Raw genomic sequence first — 20,558 nt, forward strand, 5'->3', positions numbered from 1 at the left:
TGATGCAATGGCAGAGGTCGAGAGCCCAAACAGAGGAAGCAGGGGTATCTTATAGGGTCGCGAGTGGCGCGAACTTTGAAAGAAGCTGGCGATTACTCATTGGCTACTACAAAGGCATTTTGGTGCGCGGTTACAGTTTCAAACTGATTGGACGGTTAGAGATGCTGTCCCATTTATGGATAGGACTGCCCTCATTGGCGGCTGGGGTGGTCTGCTTTTTCGTCACCAAGTGGAGTGAGGGTTGTGACTGCTGAAACTATCTCCGGAATGCGGCTGGACAAGGACTAACATAGCAAGGTGGAGGGTATACAAAATGGCGAAACCTCGGCTAAGCTTGGTTCCACAGTTTCCATGCTTGTTTTTTACTTTCCATGTTTTCAAGCTAGAAAGGTTTATATAAAAAGCTAAATTTTGGGTTTCCTTTTGTTAAATCACAAAAAATCCAACTGAGTTAATCTTAAAGGTCTAACTGGCTTTATTAAATGATTCCTGAATCAGGCAGCATTCCAACTAGCAAGCAGAAAGGTGCTGCAAAAAGTTATTCAAATGCAAGGTTTTTACAGTGAAAAAGAGTGGGATAAGTTCTTTAGCAAAAGAAAAGAAGGATTACTTCTGGGAACCCACATTCCTGAAGGGGGTGGGTGGTATTCTCATCATGCAGATATTTCACTAGGCAAACCAGGAAACCCCAGATTGATTGGGTTTAATTCCATTTTGGGGAGAGGCTGTAACTACAGTTAGGTTTAGGGATTAAGCCTAGGGGTGGGGGCGGGTTGCAGCAGGGTTCCTGGCATGAAGTGTTCCATTTTGGAGCTGTTTTTTGTTGTTGTTTTTTAACACTATAAAAAAATCAGAAAATCAAGCACCTGTGGGATTTGTCTGCCCAAAAGAGTTAGATAGGATTTTCTCAATATTCCTAGAGCAGGCTCTTTCCAATAAGTGCACCTAACTTTTTAATTAAAATTCATTGAGGCCCTGTGGTTCCCAGAGAACCTCTCACTATTACTTTAAACATGCAGATTATTTTAAGAAGGCCCTAGAAGTTGAGAAGCTCTCCTGCTTCTGAGTCCTTTGCCTTACCCTAACTGAGGAAAAGTTCATCACTCCCTAAGCTTTTGCCCTTTTGTAACCAACCAAACCAGGTCTTTTGCTCACACCCAGAAAAGCAAACTATGAATCATAAGAATTGTCTTTACATGAAAGAGTTTTATATGAACAGCCAGTTCCCCAAATGGTAGAGAACTAGAACTGAGACTGCAACAGGGTGGTCCCCAGGAAAGGGGGAGGTTCCCTGCCCCACCCAAGGGAGGGTGGAGCTGAGCTGGCGGGGAGCCCAAAAATGGAGAGCCCCCAAAGCCCACGTGTCTGCCTTTTGTATCCACCTGGCTGCTTAACCCCACCCTCAGGTCCCAGCCACCTTCCCTTTGGTGGTGATGGGATTTGGAGTTCCCAGTGTCTTTGGCTTTGACCTGGGGTGGGGGTGGAGTCCACAAAGCCTATATGGAATTTGCTTTGGGACATCCTTTTCCCCCTAACAAGACTAACAAGGGGTGAAGGCCTGTGAGGGAGTTGGGGCTTCACATTTCCAGGTCTGAGGAAGTGCCAGGCAGTCTTAGTGAGTCAAGGTATTGACTGTGCCACCAGGGTGTCTTCACAAGCATTAAGATATTGTTTCTGATGCCCCTATCAACTCAGACTCTGACACTGAGAAATTTATTAGGTACTTAGCACAATCAATTTTCCAAGTTCCCAAGAATGCTGCTGGAGCCTGCACTCCCCTTAATAAGGAGGGAGTGAGGAGTGCAAGGCAGTGAGTTAACAATTAATCCTAGAGAGGGAATGCAGTTTAGTGAGTTGACAGTCCTGAAGGGAATATAAAAGTGTGGTTAGTTTAATTCCACTTATTCCTAATTTTTAGACTAGTGTTATTTTCTGAGGCAAAATACTTTAGAGTAAATTCAAGAGCTCTGCTGGTGTACCACAGACTGCCTATGCTTTTGTGTGACAGAGTCAAGGGAGAATTGACACGTGGTGATGGGAATTATCTTGTATCAACATAACAGAGATTATGCAATCATAAAAATCATACTTTGAGATTATGTAACATCATGGAGAAATGTTGCTAACATGGTGTTTTGAGAAAACAACAAAGGCAAATTTGAAACGTGAAATTATTTGTGTATAAATAAGGACCAGAAGGAAAATGGTAAAAATTAAATTAGTCCCTTTGTTAGTGTAGATTTATTTTCCCTGTTGTACAATCCACCTTTAAAATTGTTATAATATTTGCATAAACAATAAGAAGATAAATTGGGGTGGAATAAAACAGAAAGCCCAATGTTCTTTCCCTATCAGGAAAGGAATTGCAACAAAACTTTCCATTCCTTAGAGATGAAATCATTTTATTTCCAGTGTCAACTACAATGAACGAATGGAAATTGTTGACGAGAAAAGATTGGAACCACCCACCACCCTGTTAGAGAAGCACACTTTTTTTTTTTTAACAACAGATATTGCGTCAGGTTTGCTTCACAGCACATCGCATTCTCCTTCTCCTATTTTGATGGTCCTAATGACATTTCCCCCAACACACCTGGTCTTGCAGATCTTTGTGTTTGTGACTTTTCCTGAAAAGCTGTTAAATGCTGGGGGACAGAATCTATTTCTGCTACCATTACAATGCCTAGCACAGTGTTGGGTTAGCGCTTCTTTCAAGATGAATGCTTATTCAGTACAGCCTGCTGACACAGCCACTGACTACCTACTGTTAATTACTTTTTGCCATTTAATGTATCAAATAATGATAAAGGGTGTGAGCTAGATCACAAAGACAACACAAGAAAGCAGCATAAATAGTTCACAAGCACTTGCAGGTGTCAGCAAGGTCCAAGTTCCAGAGTTTCACGTCTGCCATCTGTCATTGTACTAACAAGCAGCATAAACTGGAGGAACATGACAGAACCTCTTTCTAGCATGGCTTAATGTTCATTACTAGTTGGCTGTATTGTGGGTCATTCATGTCCTTGGAAGCCAAACAGGTACAGACAAGAGAAGCCTGTGGGTCCTGCCAGTTCTGGGCTGTGGTGGTATAAACATCTTAAAGTACTCAGTGCTATAGAGAAGGGCATTTTGCCTCCTGATTTGCAATAAAGTCCTGTGTCCATCTGGTCACGAGCTACAGTAGATGGGGAACTTGGGTGGGAAGTTTTCTGTCTCCTTCCTTATGGGAGGGACCATAGAACAAATAGAATATCTAGAAATTTCTAAAGATTAAAGGAAAACACACCCTTAAGATTTTCCTGTGTTCCCCAGAAGTGGCTGTAGAAATAGTCCTGCAGTTCCAAACACACAGACAATTATAAATACCCAAAGAAATACTCTGTCCACTACCATGGCCACATATTTCCAGTCATCTTCCACCTGAAAGGCAAACAAAAATTCAAAACAATTTTTAAAAAATCAAAACGATAAGAAATAGGTTCTGTTTCATAGATAAGTTGCTTCCTTTACAAAGATGTTTTTCCCCCTGGCAGTTTTTTTCCCTCAAAGATTTATTTATTTGTTTGTTTGTTTGTTTATTTATTTATTTTAAAGATTTATTTATTTATACAAGAACTGGGGTACAGGCCAGAGGTGCGGGAGGATGAGAGGATTCACCAGAGACAGAGCAGGGAACAGAACAGGCAGACTGACGAAATACACTGCTGAGGGGAGCAGCTGGTGAGACAGGAGAGGTCTGCTCGCTATGTGGGTTGCTCCAAGGCTGGTGGGGATAGAACTGGCACTGCAGAGGCTGCGGACAGCTTCACAGCGCAGCGCTCAACCGCCTGAGCCACCAGGGGAGGCCCTCAAAGATTTATTTATGCATATAAGAGCTGGGTTACAGTCCAGAGTTGCAAGGGATGAGAGGATTCACCTGACTGGGGAGCAGAACAGGCAGATCTACTGAAATACACTGCTGAGGGGAGCAGTGGGAAAGCCAGGAGAGGTCTGCTGAGCCATGTGGATAGCTCCCTTGCCGGCTGGGGATCGAACTTGTGCTGCAGTGGCTTTGGATATCTTCACAGTGCTGAGACTTAACCCCTTCTGCCACCAGAGAGGCCCCTCCCACCTCTGGCAATTTTAAAGCAAATATTGGTATTGCTCTGATTAACCGTATTCAGTGTCCCTGCAGAGCATACAGAATTCCAAGGAATTTCAGGGAACTTTCCTGAGTGTAAGAGGCAATCCCAAGAAATAGCTACTCACATTGCTCAATGCTTGTTATGGGCACCACTGGATATTCTGATTTACCAGCAAGTCTAGGGAACAGGGCACGGGGTGGGGGGGAGGTCATGGGTGTAAGATGTGGGGTACCAGCCAGGGCAACCCTCCAGACCTTCTGTCCTAGCGTTTGTGGAGAGTTAGCTGCATCTCTCCTATCTTCCCAATCCCTGGCCTGCACAAGTCTGCTAGAGTCTCCTGGTGGTGTCTTGCGAGCCCTGCCTGGTAGGGAGTGAGTCAACAGCACCTCCCTCCTAGATTTTCACCATGCAGTGAGTTCTGAGCTCCCTTGTCCTGTGACGTGCCTGCCACTCCCACCCGGTGTGACCTGCAGTATGGTCCCCACACCAACAGGGCAGACTTCAGGTCTCCGCATATCCTTCACTAACAGACACGGATATGACTGGTAGTCACAATATGGCATCAAACCTGGGTACCTGGCATGAGTTTCAGTTGTCTGGCATGCTTTTTTTGAACTCCCTTTGGAGTGGGGGGGAGGTCCCATGCTGCTATAGTTAGACCCTAGGCAGCAGTAGCAAAATATGCTGATATTCTAAAAATATCATTCAATCAGCCCCCAAATCCCTTCCCACCAGAACCAGTGGGAGAGCTGCTGCCACAGCCTTGTCCTGCCACCCAGGGCTCCAGGGCAATCAGCTGCTCCGTGGTCATTCCTCCTTTCTGCCCAGGAGCAGATTTCCCTTCTTACCTCTGCCTGCCTGTGTTTCCTGTGGAGAGATTCTTCGTTTCATTAACCAAGGTATCTTTAAATTTTTCTTTTGACCGGATTTCACTTGCAGTAACATTTTTGGTGGTGGAGATTTGCCTAGAGTTACACCCTACACCCTCCTCAAGCTCCAGATCAGTCCCCCCAAAGCCACACAGTAACAGAAGTGGAGCTTAGACCAAAGCAGCCCCACCCTCTTGTAAACAGATCTCACTCAGAAGCTAGGACCAGGCTATTAAGTGCCTCTAGGCCTGCAACTGGGGGACAGGTCAGAGGAGACATGCATTTACCTCCTTGGTTTCATTTTGGCTCTTCATGTTTTCTGCAATGAATTGAACACTATTAATGACATCATCAACTTCCGGTGAGTGCTCTGAATTTTCTGTCATCCATTGTAAAGGCTGATGACTTAACCTTCTCTTGCTGGTGGAAAGCTCACTTGACTTATGGCAGTGGCAGCATTCTTTAAGAAATCTGGGCTCTCTGTGATTATCAAACTTGACTTTGGCTGGCCTACTGGAAATGCCTTTGGCTTTTTTATCAGTACTTGTCTCCCTTAGCTTGTCCGGAGGCCTCCTCATCATCAAGATCTGGGGTAACAATTGAAGGAAAGCCTCCTTCACCCACTTGGGCATAGTGTGTGTTGTGGGGGTGCGGTAGTGTATGTTCAACACAAACACAGTCACCACGATGGACAGAGTGATGAAGATCATGGTGAAGAGTAAGTACTCCCCAACCAAGGGGATCACCAGTGATGTTGATGGGATGGTTTCTGTGATCACCAGTAAAAACACAGTCAGAGAAAGCAGAACAGAAATGCAAAGTGTCACTTTTTCACCACAATCAGAAGGAAGATAAAAGACCAACACAGTTAGGAATGAAATAAAAAGACATGGGATAATCAGATTAATGGTGTAAAACATTGGCAATCTTCTAATGTAAAAAGAATAGGTTATATCTGTGTATATCTCTTCACAACAGTTGTATTTTATGTCATGCTTATAGCCAGAAGCATCAACGATTTCCCATTCACTGTTTTCCCAAAAATCATTCATATCCACTTTAGATCCAATGATCAGAAGATCAATTTCAGCTTTGTCATATGTCCAGGATCCAAATTTCAGGGAACAATTTTGATGATCAAAAGGGAAAAAGGTGATATCCATGGGACAGGAACTTTTAAAAATAGCTGGTGGAGTCCAGGTTATCATGCCATCGTATTTCAGAAGAGCTTTTGTCTTGCCTTTGACTTGGAAGTCACCAACAGCACTGCAAGGAAAGCAAACCCCATTAGTAGCATCCCTTCCCCCTTTATTATTGGTCAGCAGGTTTACCAAAGGCAGCTTGGGAAAGAGACAAAGGCTGTCAGGTACCCATACTTGTTATAGAGAACAATGTCAGGCTTCCAGATCTTGTCTGCTGGAATACGAAGTGTCTCAATACCGTCATATTCCATTGGGTCCCAGCGCAATTTATAATCATTCCAGATCTAAAGAAAATAGAAATCGGTTTCTAAAAATTTCTTTTTTTTTTTAAATAAATATCTTACATTTCTTTCTTTTTTATTTTAACTTTTTTGCACTTTTTTTTTTTAAGATTTATTTATTTATTTATACAAGCACTTGGTACAGTCAGAAGAGCAGGAGGGTGAGAGAATTCACCAGAGCCAGAGCGGGGAGCAGAGCAGGCAGAAGGACAGAAGCACACTGCTGAGGGGAGCAGCGGGCGGCAGGAGAGGTCTGCGCGCCATGTGGGACCCTTCTCCGGTGGCCTGGAAGCAGCCGGGGATGGAACCAGCGCTGCAGAGGCTGCGGGCAGCTTCGCAACCCAGTGCTCAACCGCTGCGCCACCGGGGAGGCCCTCTAAAAATTTCTTAATAACTTTCTTCTAATGTTAAATCTATGTTGATTGAGCAGTTTATTGAAAAAAAATTCTTATTTAAAGAGTACATTGGTTTCAAAAGCTCAGAGATTGGGCTGCCCTGGTGGTGCAAGGGATTAAGCATAGCACTATGAAGCAATCCTCAGCCCCTGCAGCATGAGTTCAATCCCCGGTAGACCAGAGAGCTATCCACCTGGCGCAATAGACCTCTCCTATCTAGCTCACTCTCCCCTCAACAGTGTATTTCAGTCAGTCTGCCTGTTCTGCTCCCCAGTCTGTCTCTGGTGAATCCTCTCACCACCTACACCTCTGACTGAAATACACTGCTGAGGGGAGCAGCAGGAGAGACAGGAGAGGTCTGCTGCGCCATGTGGGTCAGCTCCCTGGCCAGCTGGGGATGGAACTTGTGTCATTTCTAATATTAAAAAAAATATTTCCAGTGCACAATGATGAGTTTGCCACAAAATCTGTGCGGAAGTTAGAACAGGAAGGAAGGACTATATGTCACAACTGATAGAGCTAGCTCATGAGAATCTACCGCTCATGTTCTTATACTCAGCTGCTGACTTCTATAGGGCTAAGTCAAAAACATCAAAGAGTAGGAAAGCACCAGACTCTGGAGTTCAAGTTGCAGATAAAAATAAGAAGACTTGAGAACAGAAGCCAAAAGGACAGAAGCTATGACAGGGAAACTGTCGTCACTAGATTTCTGCACCTATGAAGCTTCCATGAAGCCAGCCATTACCAGAGCTTAACTTTAGCTTTGGAGACAGATAGTTTATGCTCGATCATAAATTGTCAATGGGAGGAGGAAATCCTGGTGGATTTATCCACTATACATTTTTAGGCCATACACAGTGACAGATCCAAGAGAAGAACATGTGATGGAGACACGTACGTGACGTAGCCACAAATTGGTTTCCATGATCTGGTTTACTTCATCCTGGGAAGAAGAAAGAATATTTTTAGCCTCAAAAGTACTTGCTATTAGGGGCCTCCCCAGTGGCGCAGCGGTTAAGTGCTGGGTTGTGAAGCTACCCGCGGCCTCTGCTGCGCCGGTTTGATCCCCGGCTGCTCCCTGGCCACCGAAGGAGGGTCCCGCATGGCGCGCAGACCTCTCCTGCCGCCCGCTGCTCCCCTCAGCAGTGTACTTCGGTCCTTCTGCCTGCTCTGCTCCCAGCTCTGGCTCTGGTGAATTCTCTCACCCTCCCGCACTTCTGACTGTACCCAGTGCATGTATAAATAAATAAATAAATAAATAAATAAATAAATAAATAAATAAATAAATAAATAAATCTTTAAAAAAAATAAAAAAGTACTTGCTATTAGACAAAGGTCTTAGAACAAGAATTGCAACTGAAAAGAGCCAAATCTGAGTTATTCATGCTGCTTTAAGCCAGGCCTGCTTCCTCATTCCCTTGCCATGGACCCCAGATTCCTAGTGTGTCAGAGTACCAGACCCTACTAGCTCCTCTCCCACCTACTAAGGCATGAAGATTATTCAAACAAACCTCTAGTCCAACTCGCCCTTGAACATGGTAGCAATAAATTTTAAAAAGACTTCCAAATTCACATCTGTTTTTTCAGAGCTAAATGAAATCCTTTATGAAAAAAATATAATTTTTTCTTCCTGATATAACATAGAAAATTTAAGGTAATTCTTTTTCCATGCAGTAAAAACAGCATAATCTTGTTCCACACTTGTAATTGCATGACCTTGGGAAAGTTGCTTAACTGAACTTCTGTCTCTGAAGCTGTAAAATGGAGTCAGTAACCACCAAGCGCAGACAGTGTAGGGTTCATAACAGGCACACCCTGAAAGTTAGCTCCTTTTGTATTCTCCCTTCACCTGCTTCATAAACTGGTTCTGAAAGCACTTACAGAAAAGTAATGCCTTAATGTGAATAATTACAGCACCAGTGGGGCAAGTATAGCCTTCCTGGGGCAGTGACTTTGAAGAACCAGCACTTATATAGATTCTTTGCATTTTTAAATTCCCTTAATTACCAAGTGCAGTAAGAGGGACAGTGTTAGGGAATTACTCTGACCCCTCTGAGCCCAGCTCCTGAGATGCACAAGGCAGACTAGGCACTCACCACCTTGGCCAGCTGTGTGATGGCCAATTCAAAATGCACTGTGACAGGATCTGAAACATTTTCCACAGGCCTGATGAACTGGTTATAATGAGAAAACAGTTTGTGAAAGAGTCTCTCCTCCGATGCACAACCTGTGTGGCCAAACAGAGGCAAGAGTTAGAGAAACAGAGAGGGCGGAGTAGGTGGAGGTTCTGGCAGTTTCCATCACAGGATGATGTGGACTGTGGGGCATCCAAGCCCATTGAACACCCTGCCCCTGCACTATGGTCACCCACGCACAGATCCACTGGTGCCCATTTCATGTATCTTCCCGAGCCTCCTCTGTTCACCTTTGCAATGGAGATAATTGCAGTAATGCCTGCATCTCTCACTGTTATGATAGCACAACAGAGCATTTTTTAAAGTTAAGACACAAATACTCTTGTTTCTCTTCATATAAATCTTTAGCCTTTTAAAGTTTAAGCCACATGGGCCTCCCTGGTGGTGCAAGGGGTTAAGCACTACACTATGAAGGAATCCGCAGCCTCTGCAGCACGAGTTCGATCCCTGGCCAGCCGGGGAGCAACCCACATGGCGAGGCAGACCTCTCCTGTCTCGCCTGCTGCTCCCCTCAGCAGTGTATTTCAGTCAATCTGCCTGTTCTGTTCCCCGCTCTGTCTCTGGTGAATCCTCTCACCCCCCCAACCCCGGCATCTCTGGCCTGTACCCCAGCTCTTGTATGCATAAATAAATAAATCTTTAAAAAAAAAAATAAATAAAGTTTAAGCCACCACAAATGTAAGGGCTTGCAGGACGTTGGGGATGTTTGCTTGTATCTCTGAATGTAACTTACAATCTTACTGATCCAATGACTAAGGAAAAATCCTGTCCTTGCTTATCAAAACAGGCATACAACTGACCTCTGTTTCTACAATGAGAAAGGGAAGGCTTCACCCAGCAACCTGAAATAACTAGTAATTTAATACTGTCCTAACAAGCCATACACCTTGCTTTTTTTTTTTAAGATTTATTTATTTATGCATACAAGAGCTGGGGTACAGGCCAAAGATGCAGGGTGTGAGAGGATTCACCAGAGACAGAACAGCAGATTGACCAACATACACTGCTGAGGAGCACAGCGGGCAAGTCAGGAGAGGTCTGCTGCGTCATGTGGGTAGCTCCCAGGCTGGCCGGGGATGGAACTCGTGCTGCAGTGGCTGCAGACTGCTTCATAGGTTGCGTCTTAACCCCTTGCGCCACCAGGGAGGCCCCCATACACCTTTTTAAAACCAACTTTTAAATTCCTTTTTTTTTGTTTTTTTGAGGTAACAAGGTTTACAGCACTGTGATTGAGTGAACTAGGGTCACAGCTCCTCACATGTCCGTTACCACCCCACTGCCGTCCAAGTACCCACTGGGCACTCACCCCAATTTGTTCCCACCCCCACTCTAGTAGCCTCAATTGTTTTAGAGTTTTATGAGAGTTTAAAGTTTTTACGGCAAGTTTCCTTAATATTTTTTATTTAGAAATTCAAAATTAGTTCTTAGAAGAAACTAACTCTTCTAGCAATTAGATTTTAGGCAACAGCTTAATGCATATCTCTTTGTATTTTTCCAAGAAAACATTAAAAGCATGTGACTTGCCCTCATTTGACATAATTCATTTCATTAATGCTCTCCTTTTCATCTTCCCTTATAGCATTCAAATTTGACACCTACAAATTTTTCAAAGAATTTACACTCGGAAAGAAAAAAATCCAGGGTATTGAAAAACTTAAAAATAAAAATGAAAGCATATCTATTTATTACTGAATAAAAAGTTGTTTGACACATTCATTTGGAAACCCTGAAATGCTGAGATATCAGCACGAAAGAACAGTTCCAAACACAAAACAGACTTCTTACCATCAGAATTAATAATGACGGTATTAAAGCTTAAATAGACAATAAAAACAAATTATTCCTCTTTTCTCCCCTTTGAGATTATTTAGATAAACCTTCCATGAGTCTCTTGCCCCCTGCAAAGCCAACAGCACATAAATATGCTTTTGTTCAGCAGAACAATGGTTATGTGCTTCTAAGTATTAACTTTTAAAATGAATGATCTTACTCTTATAACACATTTCAGCATAGTAATATGATCTGGTTCCCAAATCAAAGATGATTACCTTCCAAAGGGATGATTTCATAGACTAAGTAACAGCATCAACTAACAAATAAATCACAGGTTTGAAACAACATTAAATACTAATACAAATAAATAAATTGAATATATTCATAGCAGAGCTGGATAGAAAACTGCATCATTATTATTACTGCCATTTTAATTAGGGAAATCAAATATGACTTACAATGTCTCATTGTCCTCCCTATCCCACTCCCCAAATCTCATATGTTAAACATAACCAATAAAAATAGATTAATTAACAGTTTTAACAGCATTAATTCGACATATTTACCCATGGAATATTTCATCTCTGTTCATTCAAGCACAACTAGAAAAATAAATACATGTAGCTAAAAAGGAATATGTGATGAAGCAGGAACAAAAACCTACCTTTCAAGACAGGTGTGAATATATACAACCAGAGACACACACCAAAGTGAAGGAATCCCTGGCCCTTGCTGATCAGCATGATTAACACACTTCGATTTCTTTTTGTAGTCAAAGGGTTGTGCAAAAAAAAGCTGTTAGACAGCCACACACATCAAACCTTTCCATCCTCAGGCTCCACTGCAATCGGTGTATGTGTTCTAGGAAATAAAAACATCCCCAAGCAGAACACAGCTGTTCCCAAAATCAGAGACCGAGCCAACAATGGAAGGATTCAGGAATATAAAATAACGTGAGGTGAGCCATCACATTTCCTGTCACCCTAGATCTCTTTTCCTGCAAGAACACTGAAGAACAGCAGTGAGGGAATGCAGGCAGCAGGACTCACGCAGGATGAAAAACATTGCCGTGCTTTAGTACATCTTTGGGCAGCACAGTCTCAACCATAATCCTTAGGGGAATAACACACATTCCCTGAGCTTCAACTGCAGACAGAGCTTATGCCAGGCCCCAAATAGTGCACTCTGATTCACTGAGTTCTCTAGTTAATCAAGACTTAACTTTGTTGTTAGAAAACTTTCCAAAATAAGTCTTTATTCCTGTCTTCGTAAGTATGGCTGAGAGAAAGCAGGATTAATTCGGTTTTATCTGATGGCAAGGTTTCCAGTGTCTCTTCTTTCCAGGTTCAGCGCTCACGCTGAGGACCAGAGGTTGGATGTCTGCGAGGGAGAGAAACAAGTGCTCTACACAGGATACCACCTGACACCTCTATATGTTTAAACATCCTTGGCACCCACTAGTTTTCTTAACATTTTTCTCTTTTTTCCTATAAGTTTAGTGTCAATAGGATTAATTAGGCCTTCAGTCAGATTTTTTTTTTAAAGATATATTTATTTATTTATACAAGCACTGGGTACAGTCTGAAGGATGGGAGGGTGAGAGGATTCACCAGAGCCAGAGCGGGGAACAGAACAGGCAGACTGACGAAATACACTGCTGAGGGAAATAGCGGGCGTGGCAGGAGAGGTCTGAACGCCATGTGGGACTCTCGTGAGCGGCTGGGGATCGAAACTGCTCTGCAGAGGCTGCGGGCAGCTTCGCAGCCCAGCGCTCAACCGCTGAGCCACCTGGGGAGGCCCGTTCAGTCAGATCTTGTAGTTGGTTAAAGAAAAGTAAGACGATCAACAAAATGAAAAGGCAACCTATGGAATGGGAGAACATTTTTGCAAGCCATATATCTGAAGGGGGTTAATAGCCAAAACGCTACAACTCAATAATAAAACAAGCCAAGAAGAGCCTCCCCGGTGGCACAGCGGGTTAAGCACCGCACTGTGAAGCAATCCGCAGCCTCTGCAGCACGAATTCGATCCCCAGCCAGCCAGGGAGAAACCCACATGGCGCAGCAGACCTCTCCTGACTCACCCACTGCTCCCCTCAGCAGTGTACTTTGGTCAATCTGCCTGTTCTGTTCCCCACTCTGTCCTTGGTGAATCCTCTCACCTCCTGCATCTCTGGCCTGTACCCTAACTCTTTGCATGAATAAGTATATCTTTAAAAAAAAAAAAAAAGCCAAAAAACCCTAAAGAATCCAATCAGAAAATGTGCAAAGGACCTGGGTAGACATTTTCCAGAGAAGATGTACAAATGGACAACAGGCATATGGGTTTTAGCAACACTAATCACTAGGGAAATGCAAATCAAGACCTCAATGAGATATTACCTTACATGTATTAGGATGGCTAATATCAAATAGAGAAGAGATAACAAGTGTTGGCGAGGATGTGGAGAACAGAAAAACCTTAGGGCCTCCCCTGGTTGAGCACTGGGCTGCGAAGCTGCCCACAGCCTCTGCAGCGCCGGTTCAATCCCTGGCCCCACCCTGCGAGGGTCCCACATGGTGTGCAGACCTCTCCTGCCGTGCCCGCTGCTCCCCTCAGCAGTGTATTTCTTCATTTGTCTACCTGTTCTGTTTCCCACTCTGGCTCTGGTGAATTCTCTCACCCTCCCGCGCTTCTTACTGTACCCAGTGCTTGTATAAATACATAAATCTTTAAAAAAAAAAACAAAAAACCTTTTATACTGTTATTTGGAATGTAAATTGGGATAGCCACTATGGAAAACAGAGTTTCCTCAGAAAATTAAAAATAGAACTACCACATAATTCAACGAGGGAATAAACACACATTTATCTCAAGGATATGACTGCACAAGAAAAGGTGCTTAGCATCACTAATCACCAGGGAAATGCAAATCAAAAGCTCACACCTATTAGAATGACTTTTATCAAAATGACAAGAAATAACAAGTGTTGGTAAGGAGATAGAGAAAAGGGAACTCTGTGTACTGTTGGTGGGAATTTATTTATTTTTTAAAAAGATTTATTTATTTGTGCATACAAGAACTGGGGTGTGAGCAAGTGATATAGGGGGTAAGAGGATTCACCAGAAACAGAGTGGGGAACAGAACAGGCAGACTGGCGAAGTACACTGCTGAGGGGAGCAGTGGGCACGACAGGAGATGCCTGCTGCGCCATGTGGGTTGCTCCCTCACTGGGGATCTAACTCACGCTGTAGTGGCTGGTGATAGCTTGATAGCACTGTCTTTAATCCCTGAGCCACCAGGGAGGCCCCTGTTGGTGGGAATTTAAATTGGTGCACTATGGAAAAGAGTCTATAGGTTCCTCAAAATACTACAAATAGAAGTGGCATTTGCTTCAGCAGCATTTATATACTAAAATTGGAACCATACAGAGAAGATTAGCATGGCCCCTGTGCAAGGATGAGGCACAAATACATGAAGTGTTCCATATTAAAGAAAAAAATAGAACTGGTTGTATGATTCAGCAATTCCACTTTGGTAATTTACCTGAAGGAAACAAAAACAATATTTCTGTACACCAATGTTCATTGCAACATTATTTACAATAGCCAAGAAAAGGAAACTATCAATGGATGAACAGATAAAGAAAATCTGATATATGTACTATATATATTAATATATTAATTAATCAGCCATGAGAAAGAAGGAAAACTTGCCATTTTGTGACACTGTGAGTAGAGCTAAGTGCAGTAAGTCAGACAGAAAAAAACAAATACCATCTGATCTCATTTATATGTAGGATCTGAAAAAATAAAAGCCTCAGAGAAGAGATTCTCTTTTACCTCTCCTTCCTTTTAGTTCACAAGGAAAAAGGAACAAGCAATGAATCTTGACTTTCTTCAAGGTCATAAATATGATGAAAACTGTGTATCCTTTGTCTCTCCCTCATACACATGAGCATTTCAAACAAAATTGGACTTAATATTTAGGGGAGCTAACCATGGGTGAAGGGTATCTATAGCTGGCTTCATAATTTTCCTAGTATCTGTTTCCAGTCTTTTTTTTTTTTAAGAGTTATTCATTTATTTATACAAGAACCAGGGTACAGGCCAGATACATGGGAGGGTGAGAGGATTCACCAGAGAGAGAGTGGGGAACAGAACAGGCAGACTGATGAAATACACTGCTGAGGGGAGCAATGGGCGAGACAAGAGAGGTCTGCTGCGCCATGTGGGACCCTCGCCAGTCGGGATCGAACCCGCCCTGAAGAGGCTGCAGACAGCCGCACAGCGCTGCGCTCAATCGCCTGTGCCACCAGGGGAGGCCCCTCTATCTTTTTTTTTAAAAAAAAAACAAAAACATATTCTAAAGAGTTATTGTGTCAGAAATAGTCTTCAGAGATTAAGTATTTTTTTAATCTGCAGGAGCTTACTTCCATTTCGAGATTTTTCTGGAAAAAAAGTGATACTATTTAGCATGAAACTTTTAGATTATTAATATTACTTTAACCTTTTCCTCCTAGTTTCTTTTTTTTTTTTTTTTAAAGATTTATTTATTCAAGCACTGGGTACAGTCAGAAGTGCAGGAGGGTGAGAGAATTCACCAGAGCAGAGCGGGGAGCAGAACAGGCAGACAGATGGAGGACCATGTGGGACCCTCGCTGGCAGCCGAGGATCAAACCGGCACCACAGAGGCTGTGGGCAGCTTCGCAGCCCAGCGCTCAACCGCTGCACCACTGGGGAGGCCCTCCTCCTAGTATCTAAATTAAATTCACTGCCTCTTTCTGCTCTAAAAATAAGGGAGATGCTTTAATACGGTTACATAAAGTTGGTTATGTTCTTAGTTGAAGTTTGAGGGGGTTTTGGCCCAGAAACTGCATGAATGAACATTTTGCTGACCTTTTTCCAACTGTCAGTTCTCTTTAACCTCAAAGGTAGAGACTCTTTAGTTGTCCCTAAAGAAATGTAAAGGAAATAACCCCTTACACATGTATTATTTATAAATACTCTGCAGCAAAAAACATCATCAATAATTTAATGATCCCATATGCTTGATTTTGCTTTAAAAAAAAAGCCATCATTAACACTCACAAGTTCACTATCCCTTGTCAGGAGTCTTCCACATCCATCCCATTGACATTTCCCACCAGGAAAAATAAAACAGCAGTAGGGTAAATATTCAAATTAAATTCTAATTTTAGACCACAGAGGAATATTCAACAAATATAAGAGAGGCTCAAATTAACTCTACAATGTCCAACTTTCAGCTATCTATATTTTAAGGAAAAGGAAGACTGTGGACCTGGGATGAGTGAAGAATGAAAGAAGATCTAAACTGTGTTGAAATGGTATCCCATTGGAGAAGAATTGTAGCTGTCTCTCAGCACTTCCTATGTGCCCATCACCATGCTAAGCCCTTTATAGTCTGTCCTTTAATCCTCACAGCAATCCTATGAAGTGCAATTCAATAAGTGAGGACACCAACCAGTAGGAATATTAAGTAACTTACTTAAAGGTCCATCATAACTGGTAAAAGACTGAGTTAGGTCTCCAATCTAGGTGTATCGAAAGTTAACGTTTTAACCTTGAAGTCATACTGAAGTGCTTTTAGACCCTTGAAATATAGTTTCGTTAAAATATAGTTCAATATCTTTTTAGAGGATTGTTATTGAAATGGGCTGTGGTGGCACTAAATTAGTTATTATTCACCATGGAGTCCTCACATAAGCTGAGAAACCAAGGCTAATTTTAAAGATAGTTGAAAGAGCAGAAATAATACCAGACAGAATTCAAAACCCAGGAGATTACCCTACTCAGGCAAAGTCTGACATCAGGCAAGTTTCCGACTGGGGGTAGGGGGCGTGGAGGGAGCAGGCACTGACAGCCACATCCAAGCCTTTCAGATGCTGTTGCTGGCTGTGCCATGAACATCACTAGGTTAACTACTGGGGAGGGGCATGTGGGCCTTGGTCTTTCAGAAAGAATGACTCCTACACAGACTTTTGGGGATTCTAGAACTTCCCTCCAAACTTTTTACTTCACTAAATGAGCAGCAATTTTGTCAGAGCGTCTACCTCTTCAAGGTATAAGGCAATGTACTAAAATTATAAATCCCCTAAAAAGAAGAATCAATTCAAGGTTATCATTGTCCTAGAAACCAGTGGTCACTATAATAAAATTTATTCCACTACACTTGACCTAGATCTCTGATTGTGAGTGGGGATAATAACACCACTCTGTATTAGTTTCCTAGAGCTGCTAAAACACATTGTCACAAGTTTGGTGGCTTAATGCAGTAATTATTCTTTCACAGTCCCAGAGTTTGGAAGTCCAAACTCAGGGTGTCAGCAAGGCCATGCTACCCCTGAAGGGGAGCTCCCCCTGAAGGGCTCTAAGTGTTTCTTGGCTTGTGGCAGCATCACTCCAAACTCAGCCTCTGTCACTACATGACCTTCCTTATGCCTCTGCTTTCTCCTCTTTTGTCTCTTATAAGTCATTCAATTTAGGCCCTATCCAGGATGAATTCATCCTGAGATCCTTAATTTGATCACCTCCGCAAAGACCCTTTTCCAAGGGGAACATCCAGGGTTAGGACATGGACATATCATTGGAGGGGCCACCATTCAACACATACCACATCTCACAGGATCATGGGGAGAATTTAATTAGAAATATATGTAATAGCAGCTCCTGAAGTATTACTGTAAATGCACATCGATTTACTTTTCTCAGAGATCATTATTTTTTTTAAAAGATTTATTTATGCATACAAGAGCTGGGGTGCAGATCAGAGATGCGGGGATGAGAGGATTGACCAGAGACAGAGTGGGGAGCAGAACAGGCAGACTGACTGAAATACACTGCTGAGGGGAGCAGCAGGAGAGTCAGGAGAGGTTTGCTGTGCCATGGGGTCACCTACCTGGCTGGGTATTGAACTCATGCTGCAGTTGCTGCAGATAGCTTCATAGTGCTGAGTCTTAGCCCCTTGCACCACCAGGGAGGCCCAGAGATCAGTATTCTTTTTTTTCTAAAGATTTATTTGTTTATTTTTTATATAAAAACCGGGGTACAGGCCAGATACACTGGAGGATGAGAGAATTCACCAGAGACAGAGTGGGGAACAGAACAGGCAGACTGACGAAATACATTGCTGAGGGGAGCAGCGGGTGAGACAGGAGAGGTCTACTGCGCCATGTGGGACCCTCACAGGCTGGCCAGGATCGAACCGGTGTTGCAGAGGCTGCGGACAGTTTCACAGCTCAGCACTCAACCACCTGCACCACCAGGGGAGGCCCGAGATCAGTATTTTTATATGCACAATAGACTTTGGGGCCTGATGGGAAGCCCAGAAAGTATGACGGCTTTTACATAAAATTATACAGATTTCTTGTTCTTTCAAGGAAGAAAACCTAAAAAGTCAGCTATATGCTATTTCCTACTTAATAGTTCTCAATTTTTAGTGTGCACCAGAATCAAAGGTGGGAGGCAATCTTATTTAAAAGGTCAGACTCGGGCTTCCCCGGTGGCGCAGCGGTTGAGCGCTGGGTTGAGAAGCTGCCCGGGGCCTCTGAGGCGCCGGTTCGAATCCCGGCTGCTCCCCGGCCACCGGAGGGTCCCAAATGGTGCGCAGACCTCTCCTGCCGCCCGCTGCTCCCCTCAGCAGTGTGCTTCTGTCCTTCTGCCTGCTCTGCTCCCCGCTCTGGCTCTGGTGAATTCTCTCACCCTCCCGAGATTCTGACTGTACCCAGTGCTTGTATAAATAAATAAAAATAAATCTTTAAAATAAATAAATAAATAAATAAAAGGTCAGACTCCAGGGATCTCTCTGGTGGCTCAGGGGTTAAAGACACAGGGCTATCAAGCTATCACCAGCCACTGCAGCACCCCAGCCCTGCTGGGGATCAAACCCACATGGCTTAGCAAACCTCTCCAGTTTCACCAGCTGCTCCCCTCAGCAGTGTATTTCAGTCAGTCTGCCTGTTCTGTTCCCCACTCTGTCTCTGGTGAGTCCTCTCACCACCATCCTCACCTCTGGCCTGTACCCCAGTTCTTTTTGCATAAGTAAATAAATCTTTAAAAAAAAAAAAAGAGAGAGAGAGAAAACAGGTCAGATTCAAGGTCCCTTCCTCAGAAATTCTGACTCAGTAGGTCTGGGGTGAGACAATAAAAATCAACTCCAAGACCCTGCCCCAAACTTCTTTCCTGCAGATCTTAAAATGTTATATCAGCCTTCTATTTTTCACCAGATTAGCAAAGCTAATCATACAACTCATGTTTTTAAGGTTTCCACAGTCCAATGTAACTGAGATTAAATTAATAAAAGACTAAAGCTGTAACTAAAGGTTACAGCATTTGTAACCCCCTTCTGTTCCAAAGCAACCCTGTTATTCAGGCTGCTCTCAGTAACCACTGGGAAACTGACTCTGCCCCAGGCTTTCTAGATATGGTGTTGAGCACAGCTGTCTTCCCCAAACCAAAGCCACCTAAGGTCTGAAAAAGTAGGAGAGGGATAAGGAATAAGACAGAGAGTCTGAAAAAGAACCTCTCCCCAGCAATGTGCTGAAGCAGGGCCACCTGTGCCCAAAGCCCAAAATAAATAAGCAGGCAAGGAGATTCCTTAAATGACATGAAAGAAGGAAACATTACAGCAGGGGGAAAATCACAGACGTGAGATAGTAGGGGTACAAGCAAATGGTAAGTAAACCAAATTGGATACTTAATTGAGAAGATGCTATTGGTGCTTTTTTTTTTTAAAGATTTATTTATTTTTATACAAGAGCTGGGGTACAGGCCTGAGGCGCAGGAGGGTGAGAGGATTCACCAGAGACCGAGTGGGGAACAGAACAGGCAGATCTACTGAAATACACTGCTGAGGGGAGCAGCAGGCACAACAGGAGAGGTCTGCACGCCATGTGGGATTCTCGCCGGCTGGCAGGCAATCAAACTGGCACTATAGAGGCTGCAGACAGCTTCACAGCACTGCGCTCAACCCGCTGCGCCACCCACAGGGGAGGCCCTGCTATTAGTCCTTTTTACAAAGATGGTGCCAAAACCAAAAAGGAAGCCCTTGCTTCCTAAGTCAAAGCAAAAGCTTCGAAGGCCAAGAAAGTAGTGCTGAAAGGCATCCATAGCCACAGGATAAAGAAATCTGCATGTCACCCACCTTTTGGGGGCCCAAGGCACTGCAACTCCAGAGGCATCCCAAATATTCTTGGAAGAGCCCTCCCAGGAGAGACAAGCTTGACTTCTGTGCATTCATTAAGTTCCCTCTGCCCACTGAGTCAGCCACAAAGAAGACAGAAGACAACTACACCCTTGTGATCACTTGTGGATGTCAAGGCCAACAAGCACCAGATCAAAGAGGCTGTGAAGAAGCTCTGTGACTTTGACATGGCCAAGGTGGAGGTCGACACCCTGATCAGACCTGATGAAGAGAAGAAGGCATATGTTGCGCCGGCTCCTGACTGTGATGCTTTAGATGTTGTCAACAAAATTGGGATCATCGAAACTGAGTCCAGCTGGTTAATTCTAAATTTTTTTTTTTCACTATAAAAAAAATGATGCCATTGAACAAATACTTTAGTGCCAGATTTGCAGGGAAACTTGAATAGTAAGCTAGTAAATTTGGTCTTGGGTAATAAGAAACCACTGAAAAGTTTGAGGAAGAAATTAGCATGATTAAAACAGTATTTTTATTTATTTTTTGAAGATATATTTATTTATATATATAAGAACTGGGG

General features: G+C 43.3%; 1 protein-coding gene and 1 non-coding gene across 3 annotated transcripts; one reads left to right on the top strand and one right to left on the bottom strand.

The window, feature by feature from the left end:
* Window positions 1-3,288: 3,288 nt before the first annotated feature.
* On the bottom strand, window positions 3,289-11,605 carry CHRNA6 (cholinergic receptor nicotinic alpha 6 subunit). Of its 2 annotated transcripts, XM_037524696.2 has the most exons (7): window positions 11,504-11,605; window positions 9,485-9,491; window positions 8,968-9,100; window positions 7,770-7,814; window positions 6,370-6,479; window positions 5,281-6,259; window positions 3,289-3,420 (listed from the first exon to the last, which is right to left on the bottom strand). In XM_037524696.2, the coding sequence occupies exons 1-7, from the start codon at window positions 11,580-11,582 to the stop codon at window positions 3,289-3,291; spliced, it is 1,485 nt and encodes a 494-aa protein (XP_037380593.1). In that variant the 5' UTR covers window positions 11,583-11,605. The 2 variants fall into 2 exon arrangements, with proteins under 2 accessions (XP_037380593.1, XP_037380594.1); XM_037524697.2 differs by lacking the exon at window positions 7,770-7,814.
* Window positions 11,606-14,206: 2,601 nt separating this feature from the next.
* LOC119258310 (U6 spliceosomal RNA) lies at window positions 14,207-14,313 on the top strand. Its single transcript, XR_005128181.1, has one exon. It is a non-coding gene; the product is annotated as a U6 spliceosomal RNA (small nuclear RNA).
* Window positions 14,314-20,558: the final 6,245 nt, after the last annotated feature.

This window comes from Talpa occidentalis, unplaced genomic scaffold (assembly GCF_014898055.3).
Source record: "Talpa occidentalis isolate TD23 unplaced genomic scaffold, MPIMG_talOcc4v2.1 talOcc4.4, whole genome shotgun sequence".
NCBI classification, from domain to species: domain Eukaryota; kingdom Metazoa; phylum Chordata; class Mammalia; order Eulipotyphla; family Talpidae; genus Talpa; species Talpa occidentalis.